The following is a 27,347-nucleotide window of genomic DNA, read 5'->3' as shown; positions in this document are numbered from 1 at the left end:
GACTACGATTGGGGCAAGAGGGAGCCCAAGCCCTCTTGCCCCGCGGCAACCCGAACCCCTGACTACTATCGGGGCAAGAGGGAGCCCAAGCCCTCTTGCTCCGCGTCACCCCCACCCGCCGATTATGATGGGGTAGGAGGGAACCCAGGCCCTCCTGCCCTCGACGTATCACCCTCCCACGAACGCCCCCTGAACCCCCAATCAGACCCCCCGCCGACCAACGAGACCCCCCACCGACCCCTCAACCCACCACCCCCAATCCCCCTCCCCTTACCTTAAAATCGTTGGCCAGATAGATGGATGCCAAGCCCGTCCGGCCGGCAGGCAAACCATCTCAGGAATAGCTGGCCTTAGGGCCTGATTGGCCCAGGCGTCTCAAACCCCGCCCACAGGTGGGGCCTGAGGCGCCTGGGCCAACCTGAATCGGCCCAGGCACCTCAGGCCCCACCTGTGGGCGGATTTGAGCCGCCTGGGCCAATCAGGCCCTAAGGCCAGCCATTGCTGGGATGGCTGGCCTGCCGGACAGATGGGCTTGGCACCCGTCCATTTGGCCAACGATTTTAAGGTACAGGGAGGGGGACTGGGGATGGGGGGGGTTGAGGGGTTGGTGGAGGGTCTCGCGGGTCGGTAGGGGGAGCCGATCGGGGGTTCATGGGGTGTTCGGGGGAGGGGGGTGCATAGAGGGCAGAAGGGCCTGGGATCCCTCCTGCCCGTATCTTAGTGGGGGTGGGGGGTAGGGAGTTCACCTGGGCAGGAGCGCTTGGGCTCCCTCCTGCCCAATTGTAATTGGTGGGGGGGGGGGTTTCAGGGTTCTGTGGGGCAAGCGGGCTTGGGCTTCCTCTTGTCCCATCATAATCAGCAGGTGGAGGTACCGCCGGGCAAGAGGACTTGGGCTCCCTCTTGCCCAGATCAAGTCACGAGGGAGGGCTGATCACTGCAGGAGAGATGGCTCATCTCTCCTGCCATGATGGTGATTGCCCACCCCCCTCCAAACCGCGTCACTTCGGGGTGAGGATCGCCGGCAGGGGAAATGCCCTGCCGAGATTAGCCATCTCTCCTGCAGCGATAGTTTCAGTAGGCGGTAGGCAGGTTGCTGGGGCTGCTGAGCTGCAGCGATCAGTTCAGCGGCCCCTTTTTCGGCACTTATACCTGTTTTGACTTGGTCTAAGTCAAAACGTATAAGTGCCGACTAGACAATCTGCCTAAACATTTGGTTATACCTGCTGTACGCCTAGGTATAGGTCGGCCCACCTCCCGCCCACCCTTTCCCCTCCTCTAAAAACGCCTCTTTTTGCTCTATGCATTAGAGGCAGGGGAAAGGCCTAAGTTTTGATTATGGGTACTTGGACGATCAGGCTTTTTGATCATCCAAGTACCCATTTAGGCCACTTTTTAGACGTTTTTGTTTTTTTTATTATGAACCCCTTACCTTTTCACTCCAAGAAGTGTATACAAGGTGACAAATATAAATGCAATAAAACAAAAAAAAAAAACCTCAGCTTTAATTTTAACCCCTTCCCCTGCAATTCACCAGTTAAAAGTGATGAGGAAGATGCAGATATAAAGCCAAGCAAAGGACAGATTAACCAAGGAAAAGGCAGTGATGATGGAAAAGATCCAAGACGACCTAAAAGACCAAGAACGATACTTACCACACAACAGAGACGAGCCTTTAAAGCATCTTTTGAAGTATCCTCCAAACCTTGTAGGAAGGTAGGTTTTGGTTTATGTACTTTGAAAATTGACTTGTTTGTGAGTGGTGGTGATGATGGTTTAATAATGGAGTAGCAGTGCTTGTTGAATTTTTTTTTTTTTTTTTTTAGGAGGCAGCCATTTTGCTACTTCAGTTTGTATGGATAAACTTAGGAAGCCATTTTGAAATGTGTCATTACAAATATATTTTTAAAGGAGAGCTGTAAGCATCAGTTATCTTACCAATTAATCATTTACTATCTTATCTATGTCCCTATTTCCCTGTCTGTGTACAAGGCAGATATTAGTTATTTATTTTTAAATAAAAATATATTAGTTTTAAATGTGTTAGTGTTAACAGTAAGAGTTATAGTAATTTTTCATGAAACAGAATGACATATAATTACAGATGCAAGCCATGTGTGTGTAAAGCTAACTAGACACCCTTTCTAAGCAACTATCTTGATATTCAAAATTAATAATCAGGCTGATTATTAGGCCAAAAATTAAACTAAGTTGCCTGGTTAAATTTAAGCTTGCAATTTTATGGCTATTTCTCTGGGCGTTTTGGTTGGCTAGCACTGATTATTAGCACTAACCATCCAGAATTTAACCATACTGTGAGAATGTTCCCAACATCACATCTCTTTGCCTGGACAAAATTTAGCTGGTCTGCAAGGGGCCCATGGGAGGGGAATTCTAAAACTACAAAGTTTGGATAACTCCCCCAAATAACTGAACAAATCTTTTGACCCTATAAAATATAGGGGAGTCTTTTACTAAGGCACGCTAGCTGATTTAGCACACGTCCCATTATATTCTATGGATGCGTTAGCATTTAGCGCATGCTAAATTGGCTAGCGTGCCTTAGTAAAAGACCCCCATAAAGTGCTGTTGCATAAAAGGAAAAGAATCAAATACGATGGACTATACTCACTGGAAGAGGGGCTTTAGTATAAGAACATAAGAATAGCCATACTGGGTCAGACCAATGGTCCATCAAGCCCAGTAGCCCATTCTCACAGTGGCCAATCCAGGTCACTAGTAGCTGGCCAAAACCCAAGGAGTAGCAATATTCCATGCTACCGATACAGGGCAAGCAGTGACTTCCCCCATGTCTTTCTCAATAACAGACTATGGACTTTTCCTCCAGGAACTTGTCCAAACCTTTCTTAAAACCAGCTGTGCTATTCGCTCATAACCCCTGTGAAATTCCCTGCTTAGTAATGTTTGCATGACCAGCATTGCATGTTCCATTAGCTCCTTTTGCGCTCACCTAATGAAAGGCAGTGGCATAGTAAGGGGGGGGTGAGGGGACAATCTGCCTTTGGTACCATATTGGTGGGGGCACTGGCACCCTTCCTCTTCTTTGCCCCCCCACCTCTTCCTATTACTCCCCTCCACATGAGCCCCCCTTCCTTTCCTCCATACCTCCAATTGAAGTTGTTTGCGGCGCTCAACAAAGTGCTCTTCGCTACCCCACTGGCACTCCCGCTGATGTCACTTCTGGGTGCTGCGCATAGGAAGTGATGTCAGAGGGAAAGCCGACAGGGTCGCGAAGAGCATGTTGTTGACTGCCGCAAGCAACAATTTCAACTAGAGGTACGGGGGAAGGAAAGGGAAGTGGGGTGCGTACAGCAGGCAGGAGCCGGGGGGGGGGGCGCATGGTAGGCAGGACCAGGAAAGGAGTGGGGGGGGAGAAGAGATGAGGGAAGGGGCACCTCCGCCCGGGAGCCTCTCACCCTTGCTACGCCACTGAGCTGTGTGGGCAACCAGAGCAAACCCTTTCTCCCAAATTTGGATCGATCTTGAGATACGCATGCACCTAATTTGGGTAACTAGCCAAATAATGTAAAAAATTGGCTGTTAATCTATTATTGATTGATTTTTATACATGCATCTTGTTACATGCTATTCTATAAGGGCCCCTTTAAAAAAGCCGCGGTAGCAGCAAACTCAACAGGGCCCATTCAGTTCCTATGGGCTGTGTCACATTTGCCACATTGGGACTCGCTTCTGCGGCTTTGTCAAAGGAGCCCTAAAATTGCATGCCCAAATCTCATAGTGCGCAACCCAAAGTGGGTGTAACCATGAGAAGGTGCATGGACAGGTCAGGGGCATTCTGGAAAATTGTACATAGTGTTATAGAATTGGGCAGCAGGTAACTGCTAACCCATCCATAGGATAAGAACATAAGAATTGCCTCTGCCGGGTCAGACCAGGGGTCCATTGTGCCCGGCAGTCCGCTCCCGCGGCGACCTCCCCCCCCCCAGGTCCATGACCTGTAAGTGTTCCCTACCTAACCTAAATATCCATACCCTATTCGCTTAATGTCCTGGTGGTCCAGCGTGTAACCCTCCCTCGCCAGCGGCGCACAGGCCAGGAGCGCGGACGCCAGCAGTAAGCCCCCCCGCGCTCCCGCCTGGGCACGCGCTGCCCTCCAAATGGCTGCGTCAGTTCTCGCGAGTCCCGCGAGAACTGACAAAACATTTAGAAAACAGAGCGGGCACAAGCGGGAGCGCACATTTTAGCGTTTAGCGCGTGTTCAGCACGCCTTAATAAAAGAGCAGGTTGGTTTCAGCAGGCATAAGTCCTAGCACCCAGATCTGAGCACACGAATCAGTGCTATGTACTATGCTATGTACTGGAGCATCCTTTATAGAATAGTGCTGGGTGCTAGTTTTTTTTCTGGTGTTCAAATTTGGGTCGATGCTACAACCCCCTAAGCTTTTTTACTTATTTTTAACTTTTTTTTATCATTTTAACAGAATTTTCTTCAGAAAAACTTCTTCAGAAAAATTATTATACTGTATTCACTCAGGAAAAAGCCTCAGAGTAGGAGCCCACGCTCAGTCTTATCATAGACTTATCTTTCAGCGTGGTTTTTTTCGCTCCGTGGTTCCAGTCATTGGCTAAAAAACCTGAGACTCAATTTTTAATAATAAATAGTTCAAAACGTTTTTATCATAAATATCTTTGAAATAACTACTTTTTTTATATATAGCTGTGGATGCAACACTTCCTGAGTTTGAAAAAACTAGCAACCAAGCACTTATCTCAGCGTTCGTTTTATGTGCTGTCATGCTGTCAAATAATTGCCGCTGCCTGCCAACGTTTCGCGGATATAACATTTAGTCCACTGCTTCAGGGCTAAGGGCAGAAGCATTCAAGCATTGTTCTCAGCTGTAAATAATACAGAAAAGAGAGAAGAAACTGACTTAGTAACGTTTCTTATCCTAGTTCACCTAAAACAGAGTGTAACTTACTGTTCTCAGCTGCAAAGGATTTTCCAAACCGAGGCTAAACCGAGACAAACCGAGGCAAAACCGAGGCAAACCGAGAAGTTTTTCTGAAGAAAATTCTGTTAAAATGATAAAAAAGTTAAAAATAAGTTAAAAATAAGTAAAAAAGCTTAGGTGGTTGTAGCATCTCTATAAGTGGTGTGTTTCTTTACATTTCTGGTAGAATATTCTTTAGAGCCACTTTGGGTGACAGTCTCTGAGTTGTTCAAATTTGGGTGCCATTCATTGAATCTGGTCCTTTGTATGGAAATTCTTGCGCACTTCCAAACGGTTGAGTTACCTGTGCAATTTTGCCTAATTACAGAAGTACAATTTTTAAAAAATAAATATCCAGAGTCTTAAAAATGCAGATGGGCTTCACAGGAAAAATAAGTAGATTTCTTTACCTTTACTCATGCAGGTAAGGGAAACGTTAGCAGCGGAGACGGGCTTGAGTGTGCGAGTTGTTCAAGTCTGGTTCCAGAATCAAAGAGCAAAGGTGCGTTGCCAAGATTTCTGCCACAAGCCAAAAACTACACGATTGGAGCAAACTGGAATCATTCATCATCTCTTTTATTTTTGCTGTTTAAAGCTTTATTGATTTTCGAACTTTGATAGTGCAATACAATTGGTAAATCATAAAATACTGCATAGAACACACTAATAACTATCATATTAAACAATCATTTACTCCCATCCTCATCTTAATTATTAATACAATAAAATATATGATGTGATTTCAATATTATAATTAAATAATTTAACTCCTCAAAGTACATTTCCCTCCCCCTACCGACCCATCCTCCCTGGATGTGTAAAGAAATCTAATGAAAAGGGAAGAAACGTGACCCTTACTGTAATGCAACAAAAGTAGTCTATGGACTCCATACCTCATTAAAGGACTTACTAGTCTCCAAACGTTCCGCCATCATTCTTTCATACTTATACGTGGTACACACATTTACTCACCATAAAGTATAATTAATCCTGTCATAGTTCTTCCAATTATGTGTGATCTTAAGAACTTCATCATATTCTATCTGTTATTGCATTTCTAATGCTGCGATTTAAGCTTTCCATCACCTGGATTTAGGATACTGTACTGCAAAATGGGCAGAATAAATACATTACACTTTACAAGAAGAACGACCACATTGGCACAACATATAACTCTCATATTTTTGATCTGCCACCATACATGAGCCTGTTGTTGTACTGAAATAAGGGAATATATTTTCCTTTTCAGATGAAGAAACTCGCAAGAAGGCATCAACAACAGCAAGAACAGCAAAACTCTCAGAGACTTGGACAGGGTGAGTCGACATTTGCTATAGAAAAAAAAGAATATGCAAATGGAAGAATCGTTTTCATTTTCAAATTGCAGTCACAACATGGTCTGTAATGAAAATGGCTTTCTTTTACAGTCCGCTGTGTCTGCGTGTTTCTGTGGTTTGTGTTTATTCACAGTTTATCTAGGGGGTTAGTGCTCAATAGGGACTGGTATTAATTTGCAATGTTATGGGAAATTTCAAAGATATATATTCCATGTCATCGCATGTCATTATCAAACAAAAACTAGCAGAAACACCCAAAAAATTAATATTTGATTATTTGTGAAAGCTAAAACCTATGGGGGGGGGGTTCATGAAAGAGATTTTATGTGAAAAATAATTACACAAAACCCCCAAACCACTGATCCTGTGAAATTTCTATTGGTTGGGGGTTTTTTTTGGATTTTTTTTGTGAGAAACTATTGAGGAGGGCAAAAAATTCAGTCTAATACGTCATCTTCCATGGCAGTCTGCTGTGTTTACTTCGCATCCCAACCAAAGACGCTAAACAAATTCCAAGTTTCCAAGTTTAATTTACATTTGATAAACTGATTTGACATGACACCTATGCAGTTTACTAAAATTAATCTAAATTAACATTGAATAAAAATAGGAAAAGAGAACTACAATATCAATAGTAAAGTAAGTAAAAAGCTTCAATTAATTCTCTCATTGTTCTGCAGAAGTAATGTCCAATCGAATGGAAGGGATGATGACATCTTACACACCACTTGTAACGCCGCAGCAGCAAATTGTAGCAATGGATCAAAACAGCTACAGCACAGATCCGTTTCAGCAGGGTCTGACCCCTCCTCAAATGCCAGGTGACCACATGAACCCTTATGGTAAGGCTTAGGACAGAGCATTGCATTCAGAAAGAAGCTTCCATGCTCTCACATTGAAGGTCTACTCTTGTTTTCTTTGAGGATCCTGTGCAGCAGGATTGTTTTTTTTCTTTGTTTATTTGTTTTAGGAGACCCCTGAGGTTAATATAGATGGACACTAGGCAGTGTGGCTGTTGACTCCCCTCTTAGTCCTCCCCTCATTCTCCTTTGTTGCTGCCCTTGATTAGTTGGATATGAGTCCAGAGTAGGGGGTGGGAATATAAGAACAGACCAGTGGTCCATCATGCCCAGCAGTCCGCTCACGTGGCGGCCCTTAGGTCATAGACCAGTGCCCTAACTGAGACTAGCCTTACCTGTGTATCATTCCAGTTCAGCAGGAGGTAGAGAGTGGGCTTACCTATGGCTACACCCCTGCAGTGCAGAGAAAAATAGTACTAGGATGTGGCAGGCTAGGAACAACATGCAGGTGGATTTCATTTTGAAATGCCCTCACCTGGTTTTCATGGCTTTGTTAAAGTTTGCCAATTAGGAAGTTCAAAGACACCCCCCCTCCCCCCCCAGGTTCCAGCTGCCTTGGATCTTCAAAGCTGCCTATAGTTACAGAAAGTTACCCTTTTAATTATAATCTGTCAAGGTCTAGTAGGTTACCATATATCTGAAAGAACCTGTCCATCTTAGTGGTGTCAAATTTAAAATAAAGCCGCATGAACAATATCAATACAGTTTTTATATCCTGCATATACCTAAAATAGTTCAATGCAGATTACAATAAGAGAACTGGGCATACCTAAGATGTACAAAATAAATTACATACAATAATACAACAAAAAACCCAATTTCTCAATCCCATTTTAGTTAATAGCACTATGGGGTAGATTCTGCATAGGGCTTCCACATTTAGGGCTCCTTTTATCAAGGTGCAGTAGGCGGTTAATGCGCGGAATACCGTACGTTCAACCGCCTGCCGTGCTAGTCGCTAATGCATCCATTGACGAGGCGTTAGTTTTTAGGCTTACCGCGGGGGTTAGGGCGTGATGAAATGGCTGATGCACTAACCCCCGTAGCGCGCCTTGATAAAAGGAGCCCTTAGTCACTGGAAAAATATGCACTAAGCGGCTATTATGGAACAGAAAATGCAAAATTAAAGGGTGAAAATGCATTATTTTTCATGAAAAAAGTTTAGTGGGGGGCTGTGTGACCGAATGCCGCCCTGCTCTGCCTCGTGTCTCCCAAATGCCGCCCCGCTGTGTCTCGCCCTGTGAGCCCGTGGTTTTAATCCGCGGGATTTAAGCTGGTTAAAACCGCGGGCTCACAGCGAGGAGTTTGTGGGCGCGAGAGCATGGGGTGCGCGGAGAGGCGGGTCCGTGCGGTCCGATGACCGACTTGTTGGTGGGGGGGAGAGGGAGAGTCGCCAACGAGGAGTCTGAAAAAATAAACCGGACACAAAACGCATGCGCAGACCATCTGCAGGGAAAGTAGATGGTCTGCGTGTGCGTGGGGATCGCACACCAGCGATCCGGGCAGGCAGATGGGGGGCATTCCTCTGATCGCCCCCATCTGCATATTTTTGTTTTAAGAATTCATCGGACCTGCCCGGATTGGGCCTGGATCGGGCCCGTTTGTGAATCTAGCCCTAAGACAGCATTTCTACTTGCCTATTTAGAGGCCCCCTCAAATTTCCATGCCCAGGTTATAGAAAAGCAACGAAAGGAAGTTGTGTGGGGGATGTAAACTGATGCTACTTAGTGGCAATTAACTCCAATTGCAGCCAATTAAGTCCAATTAGCAGCCGATTATCATACTACTCTTATTCTATACCAGTGTGCACAACTTTGGCACTAAAGCAGGGGTAGGAAACTCCAGTCCTCGAGAGCTGTATTCCAGTCGGGTTTTCAGGATTTCCCCAATGAATATGCATTGAAAGCAGTGCATGCAAATAGATTGCATGCATATTCATTGGGGAAATCCTGAAAACCCGACTGGAATATGGCTCTCGAGGACCGGAGTTTCCTACCCCCGCACTAAAGCATCAATTTGCACACTTTTTTTAAATTATAGAACCTGGAGGTATGTGCTTTGTTTTCCACAAGCTGTCAGGAGTCACACTTCTAATCAATTACTAACTGAGGCATCGAGCCACATGAGGCAAGACAAAAACTTGATTTTTCTCAACCCTCTTATAATTACATTTACTTTATAATTTGAAACAAATATATCTGAAACCACAAAGATGTATGTTTGACCTCACAACCAAGGGTAAAACATTTAAAATTTCTTTTGCCTAGTACAAATGACAGAACAGAATAAATATTTGATCTATGGAAGGGACACTGCACATTTGTAAGTAAGCTTATTGCCAAGGTCAGTATCCCCCAGATAGTCCTTCTACACAGAGAAAAGAATGGATTAATTAGAAAAATGTAGCCTTTAATTATCCCCCTCTTTACCACGGTGCGGTGGAGGTTTCTACCATGGCCCAGAGCGGTAAATGCTCCGACGCTGTTACCATGCTCATAGAATTCCTATGAGCATTGGAACAGCATTGGAGCATTTAGGGGCAAATTCTATAAATGGTGTCCCGATTTTAAGCAGCCTACCGCTGTCTATCAGCCAATTAGGATGCTTTTTTTTTTTGCCGCCTAAAATGGGGGGGAGGGGGGAGAACAGGTTCTCTGATACGGCTGCTAAACTGATTGCAGCAAGGAGATTCCCTTGTCATGATCAGCTCAGCGGCAACGCGATTCTCTAACTGGTGCCTGTAACATGGGCACCAGTTAGAGAGTCATGGTGGTTAGGCGGCTTAGGGTGATTCTGAATAATAATAATAATAATTTATTCTTGTATACCGCCAAAGCCATAATAGTTCGAGGTGGTTTACAATGAGAAGTACTGGACAATCAGTGAAAAAATAATATACATATCATCAGAAATACATACAAGATAAAAGATTAAAAACAGTGAATCAGGTTACAAATTGATCAACCAACTGTGTTTTTACTAATTTTCTAAAAGTAAAATAAGATTGAGCACGCATAATAATATTACCCAACCAATTTGCCTGCCCGAAATGCAAGAGTTCTATTCAGAAATCTTTTAAAGTGACAAGCATTTACTGTTGGGTAAACAAACATATGGATTCTACATGTAGGCCTGTTAAAATGATCTAGAAAAAAAATGAGAGACCAGGTACTCAGGAGCCATACCAAATATTGATTTAAAACAGATACAGGAAAATTTAAACAAAACTCTTGCCTCCATCGGTAACCAATATAGTTTTTGATAATAGGGAGTAATATGTTCCCATTTTTTCAATTCAAAAATCATCCGAACTGCTGAATTTTGAATAACTCGAAGCCTTTTCAGTGTGCGATTCTGAGACCGGGTGACCTGTACAGAATCTGGGCCTTAGCGCCATGGTAGAAACCTCTACTTTAATTCCATCAGTAAATTTTAGAGTTCTTGGGTGCTCTTTGCACATATAAATAGTATCAGATGATATATATACTTAAACAAGAACAGTTAAGAAATGGATTATTCATATGTTCAGATAACAACACACAGGAATTAAAAATTCAAAAAAAGCAGTGTGGCCTGTAATTCAGAATATAAATATTAAATTTAAACCTCTTCACCAAAATACCCTAAATAACCACTGTGAACACTCTCTCATAGCAGGGAAGGAAAAAACCTCCGATCATGGAGTGCCAGCAACAATGGCTCTACACACACACACATCAGAGGCATAAAAAAAAAAACTTTCAATGCTCCTTATGAAATATTGTTTCTTTTTTAATACATAACACAGCCCCCATTATGGTGGCCTGCATTTCATGGTCTATGACCACTTTATCAGGGTATTTATGACCGTATCTAGGAAAACAAATTAATACGGGAGGAAGGTGTGGCCTAGTGGTTAGAGATTCAGCCTCAGCACCCTGAGGTTGTGGGTTCAAATCCCACACTGCTCCTTGTGACCCTGGGCAAGTCACTCAATCCTCCATTGCCCCAGGTGCATTAGATAGGTTGTGAGCCCACTGGGACAGAGAGGGAAATGTTTACGTACCTGATTGTAAACCGCCTAGATAACCTTGATAGGTGGTATATAAATACCTAAATAAAATAATAATATGTGAGTCAGTATATCAAAAAGCTTTCAGGCTTATTAAGCATAAAGAAGAATATGATAAACTGTTGTATTCACAGATATACAGGCTCTTCCCTTTTCCTTGCTCTGTTGGCAGTAGAGGAGAAGGGCACAGATTGTTGCTGGCACTTCATGATCTGAGGCTTTTTCCTTCTCTGCTATGAGATAGAAACATAGAAATAGACGGCAGTTAAGGGCCACGGCCCATCTAGTCTGCCCACCCCAATGACCCTCCCCTACCTTTCTCTGTGAATAGATCCCACGTGTCTATCCCATTTGGCCTTAAAATCAGGCACGCTGCTGGCCTCAATAACCTGAAGTGGAAGACTATTCCAGCGATCAACCACCCTTTCAGTGAAAAAGAATTTCCTGGAGTCCCGCCCCTTATTTTCCACGGATGCCCCCTTGTTGCCGCGGGACCCTTGAAAAAGAAGATATCTTCTTCCACCTCGATGCGGCCCGTGAGATACTTGAATGTCTCGATCATGTCACCCCTCTCTCTGCGTTCCTCGAGTGTTCACAGTGGTTATTTAGGGCTCCTTTTACAAAGGTGCGTTAGGGCCTTGAACGCGCTGATTAGCGCGCACTAAAATGCCACACGCACTAGCCGCTACTGCCTCCTCTTGAGCAGGCGGTAGTTTTTCGGGTAGCGCGCGCTAATCTGATGCATGCGCTAAAAAACACTAGCGCAGCTTTGTAAGAGGAGCCCTTAGCGTATTTTGGTGGAGAGGTTTAAATTTAGTGTTTGTGTTAGGTTTCTTCCACTCCTTCCCCTGTTTTCATTTATATCTGTTCCAAGTCTACTACTACTTAATTCTATAGTGCTGCTAGATATATGCAGCACTGTACATTAAACATGTAAGGCACAATCCCTGCTCAATAGAGCTTACAATCTAATTAAAACAGATAAACAGGACAAATAGGGGTTAGAGAATTTCTCACAGAGGGAATGATGAAACAGACATAGGTACTGTACAAGTGAGCGGGAGATGGGTGTTAAAAGCAGCCTAGAAAAAGTGTGGGTTGAGCCTAGATTTGAATACTGCCAGAGACGGAGCTTGGCAGTCTTTTCCAGGCATATGGTGCAGCAAGATAGAAGGGACAGAATCTGGAGCTGGCAGTAGAGGAGAAGGGTACAGATAAGTGAGATTTACCCAATGAATGGAGCTTTCAGAGAGGAGGAGAAGGTGAGATAAGAGAGGAGAAATACTGAGAAGCTGCAGAGTGAAGCCCCTCATCATCCCTGGCTAAGGTGTGTTTGGGACTTGAGATTGAAAGTGTGCTTGATGGGAATGTGCAGGCCACCTCTCTGACACTCAAAACTACCTCACTTGAGACAAAGCTGGGCTTTCAGGAGATCTCTCCCTAATTAGCTGCACTTGTACGACCAGATCTATAAATGTTCATTATATGTTATGTTATACAGAGTTTCTACAACAAAACCCCAAAAACACGTACTGTATATTTAGTTTAGCAGAAGGACTTCATTCATATCATAAGAAAATACACCACAGACAAAAAATAATAATAATAAATAACAAAACGGAGAAAAACAAACCTCATATACAGGCAGCCGGGACTATGCAAGTGTCTTTTTGAGGCAAAACAGAAGTGCTTTCTGTCGGGAAGCAGTAATTTGGATGAAAATATGGTGCCGCAATTTTGAGATAAGTTTTTCCAAGCTTGATCTAATTTTTTAATTTGGTTTCATGTTACTTAGAAGTGTTGATATTTACATTTATACTAGGCTGTTGCCATTATAACCAATTTTAGACAGATTGGATTTCTATATATATATTTTGATGCATGAGACAAAAATGAATTTTGAAAAATAAGCTTTTGAAGTGAATGAAAAATATTTATATAATTATGCATGGAGTTTTTTTTCAAACCAGTGATGATACAGGTGGCTTAGAGCACTTGCATAGTCCCGGCTGCCTATGTATGAGGTTTGTTTTTCTCCGTTTTGTTATTTATTATTATTTTTTTTGTCTGTGGTGTCTTTTGATATGATATGAATGAAGTCCTTCTGCTAAACTAAATATACAGTACGTGTTTTTTGGTTTTTGTTGGATATATACGACTGTACCCTTATATATACAGAGTTTATAGCCTGCAAATACCAAAATTAGTTCTTTGTGGGTTTCTTTGCCAAGGTTAATTGAACCATTAATCCAAGAACTTGCAGAGTTAAATAAATAATTACAGTAAACTTAAAATCAGTATCCATAAAATAATGCAAATTTATGGAATAGAAAAGCCTTAAGCATCATTATAAAATTTTGATAATTCCTGTTTCTTCATATACTGTATCTAATGGCAGAGAATTCCAAACAAAAACAGCTTGGTAAGAGAATGAAGAGTACTGAAATTTTGTAAATTTAACATTTTTCATGGTAGGACAGCTGAACAATACCTGCTCTCTTAAACGATCAGATCTATTGCCTAATAGTAAACAGATCAACTCCATCATATAATAAGGAGCCTCACCATTCAAGATTATAAAAATCATTACCCCTAACTTAAACTGAATCCTGGCGGCTATTGAGAGCCAATGCAGTTCCATTGCAAAAAGGTTTAACCAAGTCATATCTGCCTAATGAATAAATCAGTCGAACTGCAGTGTTTTGAACTACCTATAAATGCTTTATAGTTCCTTTAGTATATCCTGATCGGATTATATTACAGTAGTCCATTCTGAACAAAATTAAAGCTTGGATTAAATGTGAGTCTATCAAAGTACTTTTTGATAGTACAGTTTATTTTAAGTAAATAAAAAGATGTCTTAACCATGGGGATATATCTGATATTTCATTGTAAGAGCACTACCTACCTCTGCTCTGAGAATAAGTAGAGGCACATATATGTAAATACTTGTATATGCGCAAATCAACCCGTGCGTTACTTATACTTGGGACAGTGCTCTCATTGGAACCTTGTTATTTCCAAACATTTCTATAATGGATTCTCTTTTGTGCTGATGCTATGTTTATCTACATGCATCTTCAGCAACACTAAATGCCATTGCTTTAATGAAATTCTTTCCTAGTTTTACACACTGAGGCCTAAATATACATTTCACCACCCAGATAGTCATGTTCTCTGTGTGATCCATCAATAGCATTTCCATAAAATTATGTGGCATAGACCTGTGCTTATTTCCATGTTATGGACACATTCAGCTAGTAGTGTTACTTTCATCAGTCTAATTATACTGTATTGTTGCTTTTGAAAATGGGCAACACATTCAGTGTTGTCATTAAACAGAAATATTTGGAGTGCAACTGGGGCAGGGGGCAAACTAGGATGGAAGGGAGCAAGTCAGAGCAGTGGCATAGTGAGGGTAAGTGGCGTCCAGGGTGGTGGCACCCCACCCCATCCTCTTCTCCGCCCTTCCCCGCTCCCTCCCGAACACCCCTGCCATCTGCGCACCCCCTCTTCCCTTCCTTTCCCCGTACCTTTTTAATTTTCCAGGTGAAAAGCATTAGCGCAAGCTTGCTGCCCATGTCATGTCAGCTATGCCTCTGACATCACTTCCTAGGTGCGGGGCCTTGAAGTGACATCAGAGAGATGCAACACTGATGCGGGCAGCAAGTTCGTAATGCTGCTCGCGCAGGAAAAACTAAAGAGGTATGAGGGAAGGGCTGCACATGTGCAGCGAGGGGGGTGGTCGGGAAGGAGGAGGATGGAGAGGAGGATGCCCCTCGCTCTCCCTTACTACGCCAATGAGTCAGATAATTTTCATTACATCATACCCACCACCATATAACATTCCCTCTCCCCAACAAAACACACATTTAGTTATGAAAGGCACTACAATAAAAATCCCCTGGAGCGTTCTGTGCATAATGAAAGCCCCCAACCAGTATGAACTACCCAATAAATCTACCATTATAATTGATAGCCTTGTTCAACCAATTTGTCTATATAGGAGTGACGACTGGATTCAACACAGAATTGCACAGAATCTCAATATAAAACCTACATCTCCAGTTGTGTAGCACACATTCTGTATTCTGCAATAGTACATCCGTCCTTTTACAATTTTCTATAAATATATATCGATATTGTAATCTCTCCTGAGGAAATTCACTCTCTTCTTCCACTTCCAGACACTTTCTGAAATAACATAGAACCCTGCCAGAAGCTACAATGCAAACCTAACATAACAGCATTAATTCCCAGAACTCAAATCACAAGTCTATCTGTGAAATAAATAGTATCATAAATATTAAATGGGGCCCTAGAACACCAGTACATCTACTATTAGGAAACAGTGGCGTAGTAAAGGTAGGAATTGCCAGGTGCACTGGCGCCTCCCCCATGCCCTTCTCTCTGCGCCCCTACTCTTTCCACATCGCCCCCCTGCTCCTTCCTGCCCCCAATTCCACACTTGCACTCTCCCTCTTAATCTTCGCCAGTGTGAGCGACTTCTGCAGCATTCTTCTCGCACCTGCGTTGGATTTCCCTTTGACATCACTTCTTGTCCCCATGACCCGGAAGTGATTCAGAAGGGAACCAGGCTGGCACAAGCAACAGGCAGCCGGTGCTCACGCTAGCAAAGATAAAACAGAGGTACAGGGTGGCGGGGAGGGATGATGTGAGCGTGGCATGATGTGGCGAGGTGGGGAGGAGAGGTGCCAGTGCCCCCCACAGACTTGACACCCTGGGCGGTCCGCACTCCCCTTACTATGCCACTGTTGGGAAATTAAAGCAAGCTAGACTGCTACAGACACTTCATGGGAACTACAGTATATGCTACCAGAATCCTTCACTTCAGTGCAGAGTGTAGACTGATGATTGCCATATCAAGTATAGGGAAAGCATGCAACCCACCTCCTATTGGCAAAAAAAAAAATTGAGGGGAAGTTAACAACCTAGGCTTTTATTAAGACATATTACTATATTTTACTGTTAACCTCAGTTATTAATAACTAGGTTGGGTGGTTGCCTTTTATTTTGTATTGAAAAAAAAATAATTGAGATTCCTATGTTATGCGTGTATTTTCTGCTCTTGTGAATAAACAGTTTGTACAAAAAAAAAAAAAATGAGGCCTGTGCTTTAATTGTAATGAGTTAGTGGTAAAATAACACATCTTAACGGTAGCCCACATTGATAACTACATTCATTAATTAAATGATATTTCCTGCTATCACAAGACTAATCTTGTATTAAGAGCGGTGCTATAACACGACTTCTGCCACATAGTACCCCATAGTGCCACCTATGAATACTTCCCAGCTAATACCTTAACCCAGTGATTCCCAACCCTGTTCTGGAGGAACACCAGGCCAATCGGGTTTTCAGGCTAGCCCTAATGAATATGCATGAGAGAGATTTGCATATGATGGAAGTGATAGGCATGCAAATTTGCTTCATGCATATTCATTAGGGCTAGCCTGAAAACCCAATTGGCCTGGTGTTCCTCCAGGACAGGGTTGGGAACCACTGCCTTAACCCACCTTTTATTTACATACCACTGATCTATTTCACTTTTTGATTATTATACCTAAAAATTGCAAGGAGGTAAGCATCACAAAAAGACATCACAGATAAAACCAAATAAAAGTGAATACAGTTTGTTTGAGAAGAATATCATGAGAATAGACATCTTTTATTTTGTCATGATCTTAAGAGACTTTCAAAAGAGAAGCTTGCATCTACCGTATTTTCGCGGATATAACGCGCACCATTGTAAAACGCGCACAGGGGTATAGCGCGCAGAAATCACGATGATATGTACAAAAACTTTTCTATACCGCGCTCAGGCATATAACGCGCATGCTGCCCGACTCTCCTCTGGCCACCCCGACTCTCCTTTCGCTCTCCCCGACTCTCCTCTGGCCTTCCCGACTCTCCTTTCGCCCTCCCCGACTCTCCTCTGGTTGCCCCGACTCACCCTGACTTTCGGTGCACTGCCCCGACTCTCCTCTGGTTGCCCCGACTCACCGTTCACCCGCCCTGACTTTCGGTGCACTGCCCCGCCTCTCCGTGCCTGTCCCCCTTGAAGTCCTGTCCCCCCTTGAAGGTCTGCCTGTCCCCCCTTGAAGTCCTGTCCCCCTTGAAGGTCTGCCTGTCCCCCTTGAAGATCTGCCTGTCCCCCCTTGAAGTCCTGTCCCCATCCTGAAAGCCTGATGCCCCCCCTCGACGTCCGATTCTTCTCCCCCCTCGGCAGGACCACTCGCACCCCCACCCCGAAGGACCGCCGACTCCCCGACAATATTGGGCCAGGAGGGAGCCCAAATCCTCCTGGCCACGGCGACCCCCTAACCCCACCCCGCACTACATTACGGGCAGGAGGGATCCCAGGCCCTCCTGCCCTCGACGCAAACCCCCTCCCCCCAACGACCGCCCCCCCCCAAGAACCTCCGCCCGTCCCCCAGCCGACCCGCGACCCCCCTGGCCGACCCCCACGACACCCCCACCCGCCTTCCCCGTACTTTGTGTAGTTGGGCCAGAAGGGAGCCCAAACCCTCCTGGCCACGGCGACCCCCTAACCCCACCCCGCACTACATTACGGGCAGGAGGGATCCCAGGCCCTCCTGCCCTCGACGCAAACCCCCCTCCCTCCAACGACCGCCCCCCCCAAGAACCTCCGACCGACCCGCGACCCCCCTGGCCGACCCCCCCACCCCCCTTCCCCGTACCTTTGGAAGTTGGCCGGACAGACGGGAGCCAAACCCGCCTGTCCGGCAGGCAGCCAACGAAGGAATGAGGCCGGATTGGCCCATCCGTCCTAAAGCTCCGCCTACTGGTGGGGCCTAAGGCGCGTGGGCCAATCAGAATAGGCCCTGGAGCCTTAGGTCCCACCTGGGGGCGCGGCCTGAGACACATGGTCGGGTTTGGGCCATGTGCCTCAGGCCGCGCCCCCAGGTGGGACCTAAGGCTCCAGGGCCTATTCTGATTGGCCCACGCGCCTTAGGCCCCACCAGTAGGCGGAGCTTTAGGACGGATGGGCCAATCCGGCCTCATTCCTTCGTTGGCTGCCTGCCGGACAGGCGGGTTTGGCTCCCGTCTGTCCGGCCAACTTCCAAAGGTACGGGGAAGGGGGGTGGGGGGGTCGGCCAGGGGGGTCGCGGGTCGGTCGGAGGTTCTTGGGGGGGGCGGTCGTTGGAGGGAGGGGGGTTTGCGTCGAGGGCAGGAGGGCCTGGGATCCCTCCTGCCCGTAATGTAGTGCGGGGTGGGGTTAGAGGGTCGCCGTGGCCAGGAGGGTTTGGGCTCCCTTCTGGCCCAACTACACAAAGTACGGGGAAGGCGGGTGGGGGTGTCGTGGGGATCGGCCAGGGGGGTCGCGGGTCGGCTGGGGGACGGGCGGAGGTTCTTGGGGGGGGGCGGTCGTTGGGGGGGGGGGGTTTGCGTCGAGGGCAGGAGGGCCTGGGATCCCTCCTGCCCGTAATGTAGTGCGGGGTGGGGTTAGGGGGTCGCCGTGGCCAGGAGAGTTTGGGCTCCCTCCTGGCCCGATATTGTTGGGGAGTCGGCGGTCCTTCGGGGTGAGGGTGCGAGTGGTCCTGCCGGGGGGGGGGGATGTATCGGACGTCGGGGAGTCGGCCGGGCAAGAGGGCTTGGGCTCCCTCTTGCTCCGATCGTGGATGCGGGTGGGAGCGCGTGCGAGCGGTCGTTCGGGGTGGGGGTGCGAGCGGTCCTGCTGGGGGGGTGAATCGGGCGTCGGGCGGGGTGGGAACTATGTTTAAAAACTTTTGTATACCGCGCTCAGGCATATAACGCGCGAGGGGTATGCGCGGTACGTAAAATCACGTATAACGCGCGCGTTATATCCGCGAAAATACGGTAATCTGGTCAAATTTTTGCCAGCTTGGCTGGGGGAAATTCAATGCATTTCTGCAAAGACTTGGAAAACCTTTAGAACAGCACGGGCCATTCAGCGCAGCTCTGTGCTAAAAACTGCTAGCGCAGTTTCGAAGAAGAGGGGGAAAGGTTTTTCTACTTTGCAATTCGGCCTTGCATTTTTCACATCTCCTCTAAGACTGTCTTGTAAATCCTTTTGCACCAAGAGTATACCTGTCTTAATTTTCCCATTTTCTTTGCAGGAAATGACTCTATATTCCATGACATGGACAGCGATACCTCTTTGACCAGCCTGAGCGACTGCTTTCTCGCCTCATCAGAAGTCAGTTCCATGCAGGCTAGAGTAGGAAACCCCATTGACAGGCTTTATTCAATGCAGAGCTCCTATTTCGCATCATGAACGTTAAATAACATAGAAATATCCGGGATCATCGCAGCACACAGCAACTGTTTTCCAGTACTGCCTCTACACCCCTTCCCCATCCCAGTTCTTTTTTTTCCATGATTGCTTCCATCAGTTCTGCCCAAGATCACTCATGGGGCGATGACAAAAAGAAAGCAACAAGACGCAGAACGTATTGACTTCCTTCAGGATGTACAAAACAGCATGAGCTCTTAGAACTCCAAGTTATAATCTGGATCTTCGTTTTTTTTCTTATAGAACCTGAAAAACATAAACAGTATTTATACATGACTTTGTGAAATGACATTGCTTTCCTTGGGGCATTTAAAAAAAAATATATATATATGTGTGTGTGTGTGTGAGTATATATATATATATATATATATATATATATATATATATATATATATACTCACACACACACACACTTATACACACACAAAACCAGCCATTTACTATTGGCATCGGTTGACAGCAAGACAGCTAATATTATGAAGCAGGAGGCATCGTCCCTTTTTTGTACTGCATGGATCATCATTTCATTGTAGACAATGTCAGTCATTTGATCTGTTAGGCATTAATGTAAATGTGGTATTGTGCATATGTTTTCCTTATACAATTTTTTCTATATAAATATAGATCAGCTTGTTAGTTTATAACCCTCCACACTGTATGATATTTAAGATGTGGTTCATCAATGAGACTTAGCAGGATTAGCTATATCGTATGAGGAATGGTGGTATCTCACACAGGCACTGCACGTTCAGGAGAGAAATATATATAAACTTGGAAGTATAATTGGATACAAGAAGGTGCTTGAAGGGTAACATCCCCTCCGAAAAAAAACCCTTTTATTTAATAAAACAGATGAGAGAAAAAAACATTTTCTTTGTATGTAATTTCAATCTCCAAATCTCAGACCAAGTCCTGATTGTCAAAGCATGTGGAATTAAATGGGATTTTAAAAAATTATTTTGCATGAAGAACAGAAATGTAGGCAGCTACAAAAAAAGGCCATGTGGAGTTATTAAAAAACAGACACACACATGTTTTTATTGCTTTTGCTTTTCCATTTAACTATAGATCTTTTAAGCTCTACAAAAGAAATCTCATTACAAATATCTCAAAATGGTGAAAAAGATTGTTGTGGAAATATTTCATTTTAAATGGTAGGTCAATGTTTTTTTATTTCTATTTTACATACTATAGGAGGCATCTATAATTACTCATTGCATTTACTGGCATTTCTCTAAATTTTGATGCTCTATTCTGTCTCCTAAGTCACCTTTATGAGTAACACAAGTGTCTCCTGAGGCCTTGATGGGAATTCCATTCCCCTGACAATACCGTCATTCTGGATGAGTTGACAGATTCAGTCATTCTTTCTCAACAGGAAGCTAGGATAATATTTTTCTATCATCTTTTCTTGTACCAGTTGTTGCCCCCTTAACAATTGGAGTCCTCAGTGCTTTTTCTCCTGTGACTGATACACAACTATGCCTCTACAAACTTTATCACCTGTAATTAATCATAGATATTTGGGGGGCTCTTAAAATGTGTCATGCCCCTCCTGCCTCATTTCATCTCTTTGTGTTCCTTGTCAAGAGAGGCTTCAGAAGAAGTTTCAAAACACATGTTAGAACAACAGAAGGTGAGGAGTTTAATGCTTTGTTGAGTGTTCTAATAACTGTAATGATTTGGAAGAGAACTGGAGTCATTGTAGCCTCTGAAGACAGATCTCTCTTGATAAAGGGGATGGAACTCTTCTCGTATGAGGAAAGAAAAAAAAGGTTAGGGCTCTTCAGCTTGGAAAAAGAGATGGCTAAGGGGATATATGATTCATGTCTACAAAATCCTGAGTGCTGTAGAACGGGTACAAGTGGATCAATTTTTTACTACATCATGATTTACAAAGACTAGGGAACACTTGATGAACTTACAGAGTAATACTTTTAAAATCAATAGGAGGAAATATTTTTTTCATTCAGAGAATAGTTAAACTCTGGAACGTGTTGCCAGAGGATGTGCTAAGAGTAGTTAATGTAGCTGGTTTGAAAATAGGTTTGGACAAATTCCTGGAGGAAAAGTCCATAGTCTGCTGTTTGAGACAGACATGGAACAGTAGCATGGAATGCTGCTACTATTTGAGTTTTTGCCAGATACTTGTGACTTGGATTGGCCTCTGTGAAGATGGGATACTGGGCTAGATGGACTATTAGTCTGACACAGTAAGGCTATTCTTATTTTCTTATGCAGTGGTCTCAAACTCGCGGCCCAGGGGCCACTTGCGGCCCGCCAGGTACTATTGTGAGGCCCTCAGTATGTTTATCTTAATCACAAAAGTAAAATAAAACAGTTTCTTGATCATATGTCTCTTTAGCTATAGATTACAATATTATTAAGATTTAGCCAAAAGGAAAGATTTATAAACTATAAAGAGTTTTATACCTCATGCAAAATTGTCATTTCTTTAACAAGACATTAACTATTTTTTCTGAGGTCCTCCAAGTACCTACAAATCCAAAATGTGGCCCTGCAAAGAGTTTGAGTTTGAGACCACTGTTCTTATGTCTTGATAGCTCATGAACCACAAAGTCTTTTGTTGGTTTTTTAACTCTCAACTCAGTCCTCAGTTCTGTTTCAGTCTGTTTTTCAGAATAGCAAATAGATGTGAGTTTTATTTGTATGCTTTACCTACATTGAAAAGAAATATATTTCCAACGTGTCATCTTCATAGATATTCTAAATAGCAGCACAGTTTGGTGGGACCAGAGGACTGGTTTGAGAACCGCTTCTTTAAAAAGTATCACAGCCTTCAAAGCTTCTTATGATTTGCAGTTGTGAGACCTCCGTCAACAGCTATAAATTGTGATAGCACATTTTTCAAAGCTATTTACCCAGGTAAATATTTTGGCTAAAAGTTGTACTGCCTAGTTGAAGTACACACAGGGCTAGTGGAGCATGGTAAGCAAGCTAAGCATGGAAGAGGGTGCCATACTTACCCTTCAATACTGCCCCACTGTAACATTGTGCTTCCTGAACCTTCCAAGAGGAAGGTATCAAAGTGGGCAAGATACAGCAGTGCAGGAGTACGGGCCTGCAGAAGAAAGCCTCATGTCAGCTCTGAGGTAGAGTAGTGGTGGTGACAGGCCCCAGGCGATGATGACAAATAGTTTCAGGAGGACACTGGCAACCATAACACCGTCCCCGAGCACAGGCTTCCACGTTTAGAATGTAGGAGGAAAATAATGTACATATATGAGGTATTATTTTTATGCATGTTATTTTGCCAATATGCCCAAGCTAAGGCACCCTGCATACAATGAGCTATTCAAGACTTCCTCCTTTAAGGTTCCATTTCCAAAAGGCTTTATTCCAGTCTATATATACAGCAAAGCTTCTTCTTCTTTTTTTTTTTTCAAATGAGGGTAATTTTATAATGCTTTTTTCTGTGTGTAAAGCATGTTTTAGATATGGAATCAGGCTCTACAAAATTGTGTGTAGGTATAAATGTGTAAAAAAAAGATGCACCACAAGACTGTATCTACTTTTATGTGATTTGTGTCTAGGCATTCCCGGAGATGAAGTTAAAATATTCTTCCATATTGTATAAAATATGGTTCATAGTCATTCGCGTGCGAGACACCAGCGCACCGACAATCCAACGCAGACAATCCAGCGTGCCACAGAAAACTTACTTTTAATGAGCTCCGAAGCGGGGTGTGAGTGGGGAACCCCCCCCCCCACACACACACACACACTTTACTTCATACTGTTCGTGCTGCCGTTGGGGGGAGGTTTGGGGAGTTGGAACCCTCCATTATAGAGAAAATGGAACTTTTGTGCCGAATTGTCTACGCTCGATTGTCGGCGCGCTGGTGTCTTCCGCGTTTTTGTCCTATCATCATAAAATATCTAATCTAATCCTTAGGTTTGTATACCGCATCATCTCCACGTTCGTAGAGCTCGACGCGGTTTACAGTAGGAGAAATAGGAACGATATTGTATAAAGTATATTATAGGGGTAAATTCTCAAAAGGTTGCTGAAATTTAGGTGCCAGGATGATGTCTGTTAAGCATGAATTCTGTAATGGCAGTTATATGCGCAACTGCTGTTATAAAATATTAGTGTAATTGTTCATGTCCGATCTCTACTTTGGATACGAGCATTTATGCCAGATCAGTGGCTGGCATAGATGATCACACCTAATCATAGGGAGATGCAGAAAAGTTAGCCCAACCAAGAAGAGAATGACGTGGATATGGTTCCGTTGATGATCTGAAACAATGTCCAAACATAGAATTTTGTTTCTATAAACTGGCACATAACAAAATAAGATAATTCTTTTTAGTTACAGTGGCAAAATAATGCTCAAAATTTTGGAAGTTGCTTGATTGGGATGAGAACTTTTCAGCACCCCCTTGCATGTAATAAAAGTGAGTCAAGTAAAGGACAATGAAGACCTCGTGACATCACTGATGAGGTTGGCTCTTATTGGTGGAATGAGGCATTATGACATCACAATCTCAGCTCTTGTTACCAGAGATTGAAACTGTTCACACTACGAAGGGGTGCTGAAAGGTTCTCAGCCCATCCATGAAGAGAATGACATGGATATGGTTCAATCAATGATCTGTAAAAATGTAAAAATATAGAATTTCATTTCTGCAGATTGGCACTTAACAAAATAAGATACTCTTTTCAGCTAGAGTGGCAAAATAATGCTCAGAATTTAGGAAGTTGGTTGGTTGGACTAAGAACCTTTGAGCACCCCCTCATAATTTATAGTATTCTTACATGCCCCTGACCCACCCATGCCCTTCCCAGGTCCACAACCCATTGAAGGTCTGAGTGCACAACTTATTGAACAGCGACTAAGGGCAGTTAACGCATGTACACCAATTAAAACCAGTTATAGCCAATAATTGGCCGTTAACACCAATTAACAGCCAACAATTGAATTAAGTTATGATCTTATCCTATAATTTTTGTATGCAAATTTGTACCTTGATCAGCTATTAAGTTTTGCTCTGTGTAACACTGCCTTTCAGTCTTTTATATAAAACTAAAAGGTCAGTCCAACAATTACTACTGTGTCTGAATAATCTAGTGTATCAAAACTCCTCTTTGCATATTTCTGGAAATCTGATCTTCCGAATAGGTGAAAATCTAATCTAAAATGATTTTTATATACTGTTATTATCCCGGACCAAACGGAGTCCAGTTTACAACAATCAAATCTAAATAACAACTGCAACTCTAAATGACAACATCCGTTATGACCCAATAAAATCAAAGTTTAAAAATCTCTGAAACCATTCAGTTTTAAGACTCTTATGAAATAGTTCATATGAGGAATTTGACCTGTTTGCTAAAGGAAGACTGTTCCATACTGATACATCTTGATAAACAAATGTAGACTCAAATATGCCCTTTCCTTTCATTCACATTGGACACCATGAGCTGGATTCTATAAATGGTGCTCCAAATTAGGTACTTGAAAAAAAATCAGCACTGAGCACTATTCTGTAAAGGGCACATTCTTAACTGAATAGCACTTAAGCACAAACCTCATGCCTAACTACGGGTGCCAGACCTGCTGAAACCTGGTGTAAATGCTATTCTCCTAGGACAAGCAGGATGAGTCAGTCACATTTGGGTGTTGTCCCAACAGCTCCCAATTTGCGGATAAGCTCTCCAATAGCTCAGAGAGAATTTTTTTTTCTCTCTCTCTGAGCACGTGCAGTGCCCGGGCCCCACTGGGCATGCCCGAGCCCTACCCATTTCCCCCTGATTCCCCCTAATCCCCAGCCTTTAGTTTCCGCCTGGTCCCATCGGTCAGATTTTCTACAGCTCTCCATTACAACTTTTTTACTCATCACTTGAAGATGCCTGAATCATCATAAGAAATGACTGGGATGCAGGAGAAGGATGAATGCACTGGATCCTCATGAATTGTGTGTCCGCTGATTGGATCCGGTGCACGAGAATCCGTGTTGCTTGCATTGTGCGCACATGTCTTCGTGAGCAAGTTAGGTGCACTAACCCAGTATTCTATAAATATGCATGTTTCCTTTCAAGATATGCGCCAAGAAAGTTAGATACACTGCTTTATAGAATAGCCCATGGGCAGCAGAATGCTGTTTGGTTTGGAGGGCCCCAGTAGCTCTGCCCTAGCCCCAGTGGAGTCCTACAACGCGGCATCTCCCCAGCTCCCGACTCCCCCACCCACTTCCTCCTAGTGCTGTAGTTTTAAATCTTTGGGCAGCCGCTGCGCAGCGTCAGCAGGCAGGCCTGCCTCCGGAGGCAGAATGAAGGATTTTGGGGCAGGTCTCATTCATTGACACTGCGCGGCAGCTGCCCAAAGATTTAAAATATACAATGCCAGAAAATGGGTGGCAGGGCAGGCACCAAACAGAGACTGCCAATCTTTGGGGAGGCCATGGCCCTGTGGCCTCCCACATTCTGATGCCTATGGAATAGCCACAGCCAGATGGGCAGACAAATCCTAATTGGTGATGACTAAAATCAATAATTGATTGCATCCAATTATTGTCATTGGCTTATCAACCAATTAAGCTATGTGCCTATCTCAGGACTGCGCACAAATTCAGTGTGAATGAATGGAAAGAGCTTTTTAGCTTTTTGGAAGATCAGATGTTCAGAATTATTCAAAGATCAGCCTTTATAAAAAAGACATCTTTTTTTTTTAAAGAAATATGACATACGACCCTGTAATACAATTGCCCCTCACAGAGACAACAAAGTTTTCTTAGCTGAGACAATTCATATTCCTACTGGATAGTGAAACTTTGGGCCTCTTCTACTAAACCGCGCTAGCGGTTTTAGCGCCGGGAGCCACGCTGAATGACCCGCGCTGCTCCCGACTCTCATAAGAACTCTATGAGTGTCGGGAGCAGCGCGGGCCATTCAGTGTGGCTCCCCGTGCTAAAACCACTAGCGCGGTTTAGTAGAAAAGGGGGTTTGTATCTACCAGCCAACAGAATATCTTCTAACAGAAAACACAAAATAGTAGCCAAAGTTTTCTGCAAATGGGAAGGCATTGGTTAAGGATGAAAGATAGTAAACACTGCGTGGTTGATTGTTTTCCAGTGAAATGTCAATAATTATAGGTTATGCAAAACCATAATGAAAATTAACTGGAAATAAGTTACAAAAACATTGAGTATTCTGTACCTGATAATTAGGTTTTTCAGTCTTAACTTGATAGATTTTCTTCCTATTCTTAGGTCATAATTTTTAACGAGTTTCACTCAGTTCTCTGTCCACTTGCCAAATTATTGCATCAGTGAGGGTCCATGCATTTCCGCTTGCATCTTCATTTTGTAAATTAGGAGAGAGGTAGCACACAATTTTTGATATATTTTTACATTAATGTTAGGCATGAGTTTCTTTTCAAACTAGAACTGCCTCCTCACCCACCTTTCTCTTTTTATTTTCTTTTTATTCATTTATCGAATATTACAAGTTACAAATACTTGTTACAGAAATTCAGAGCCCTTTCCAAAAGGAAAGTTTCCATTAAAAAAAGAAAATAATGAAATTATAAAATACAGTATCGGATTTGATCTCTTCCTTAGACCCCTATATAAGTAGGGGGAAGGAGATTTGAGTGTTGGGAGACATTGTATCATATATAATTCAAAGAAATAAGGCTTAAACGGCTCTCATTCACCTTTTTATGGAGGGTATGATAATTGTAAAAAAATATTTGAGAGTGATCTGTTCTGGGATAACTCAATTGCAAGCTTCTTTTTTATTTTTATTATTTTTAATTCTTTATTGATTTTTAATCAAAAAGAGTGTCATACAAATGAAAGAA

At 43.5% G+C, this 27,347-nt stretch overlaps 1 protein-coding gene across 2 annotated transcripts in view; it reads left to right on the top strand.

Annotated features, from left to right (window-relative positions):
* LMX1B (LIM homeobox transcription factor 1 beta) overlaps nt 1-19,856 on the top strand; it is a 355,391-nt gene extending 335,535 nt beyond the window's left edge. Inside the window, exons 4-8 of one of the 2 annotated variants that reach the window (XM_033959805.1) lie at nt 1,535-1,713; nt 5,395-5,472; nt 6,220-6,286; nt 6,988-7,128; nt 19,343-19,856. In XM_033959805.1, the coding sequence (XP_033815696.1) occupies nt 1,535-1,713; nt 5,395-5,472; nt 6,220-6,286; nt 6,988-7,128; nt 19,343-19,500 (623 nt within the window). In that variant the 3' untranslated portion in view covers nt 19,501-19,856. Of the gene's footprint in view, nt 1-1,534; nt 1,714-5,394; nt 5,473-6,219; nt 6,287-6,987; nt 7,150-19,342 lie in introns of both variants that reach the window. The other variant, XM_033959804.1, reaches the window with a different exon arrangement.
* Nucleotides 19,857-27,347: the final 7,491 nt, after the last annotated feature.

The sequence above is a fragment of the Geotrypetes seraphini genome, chromosome 10, assembly GCF_902459505.1.
Source record: "Geotrypetes seraphini chromosome 10, aGeoSer1.1, whole genome shotgun sequence".
In the NCBI taxonomy this organism is placed as follows: domain Eukaryota; kingdom Metazoa; phylum Chordata; class Amphibia; order Gymnophiona; family Dermophiidae; genus Geotrypetes; species Geotrypetes seraphini.
The sequence above is the reverse complement of the archived record's forward strand: the minus strand, read 5'-3'. Positions and strand labels throughout refer to the sequence as shown.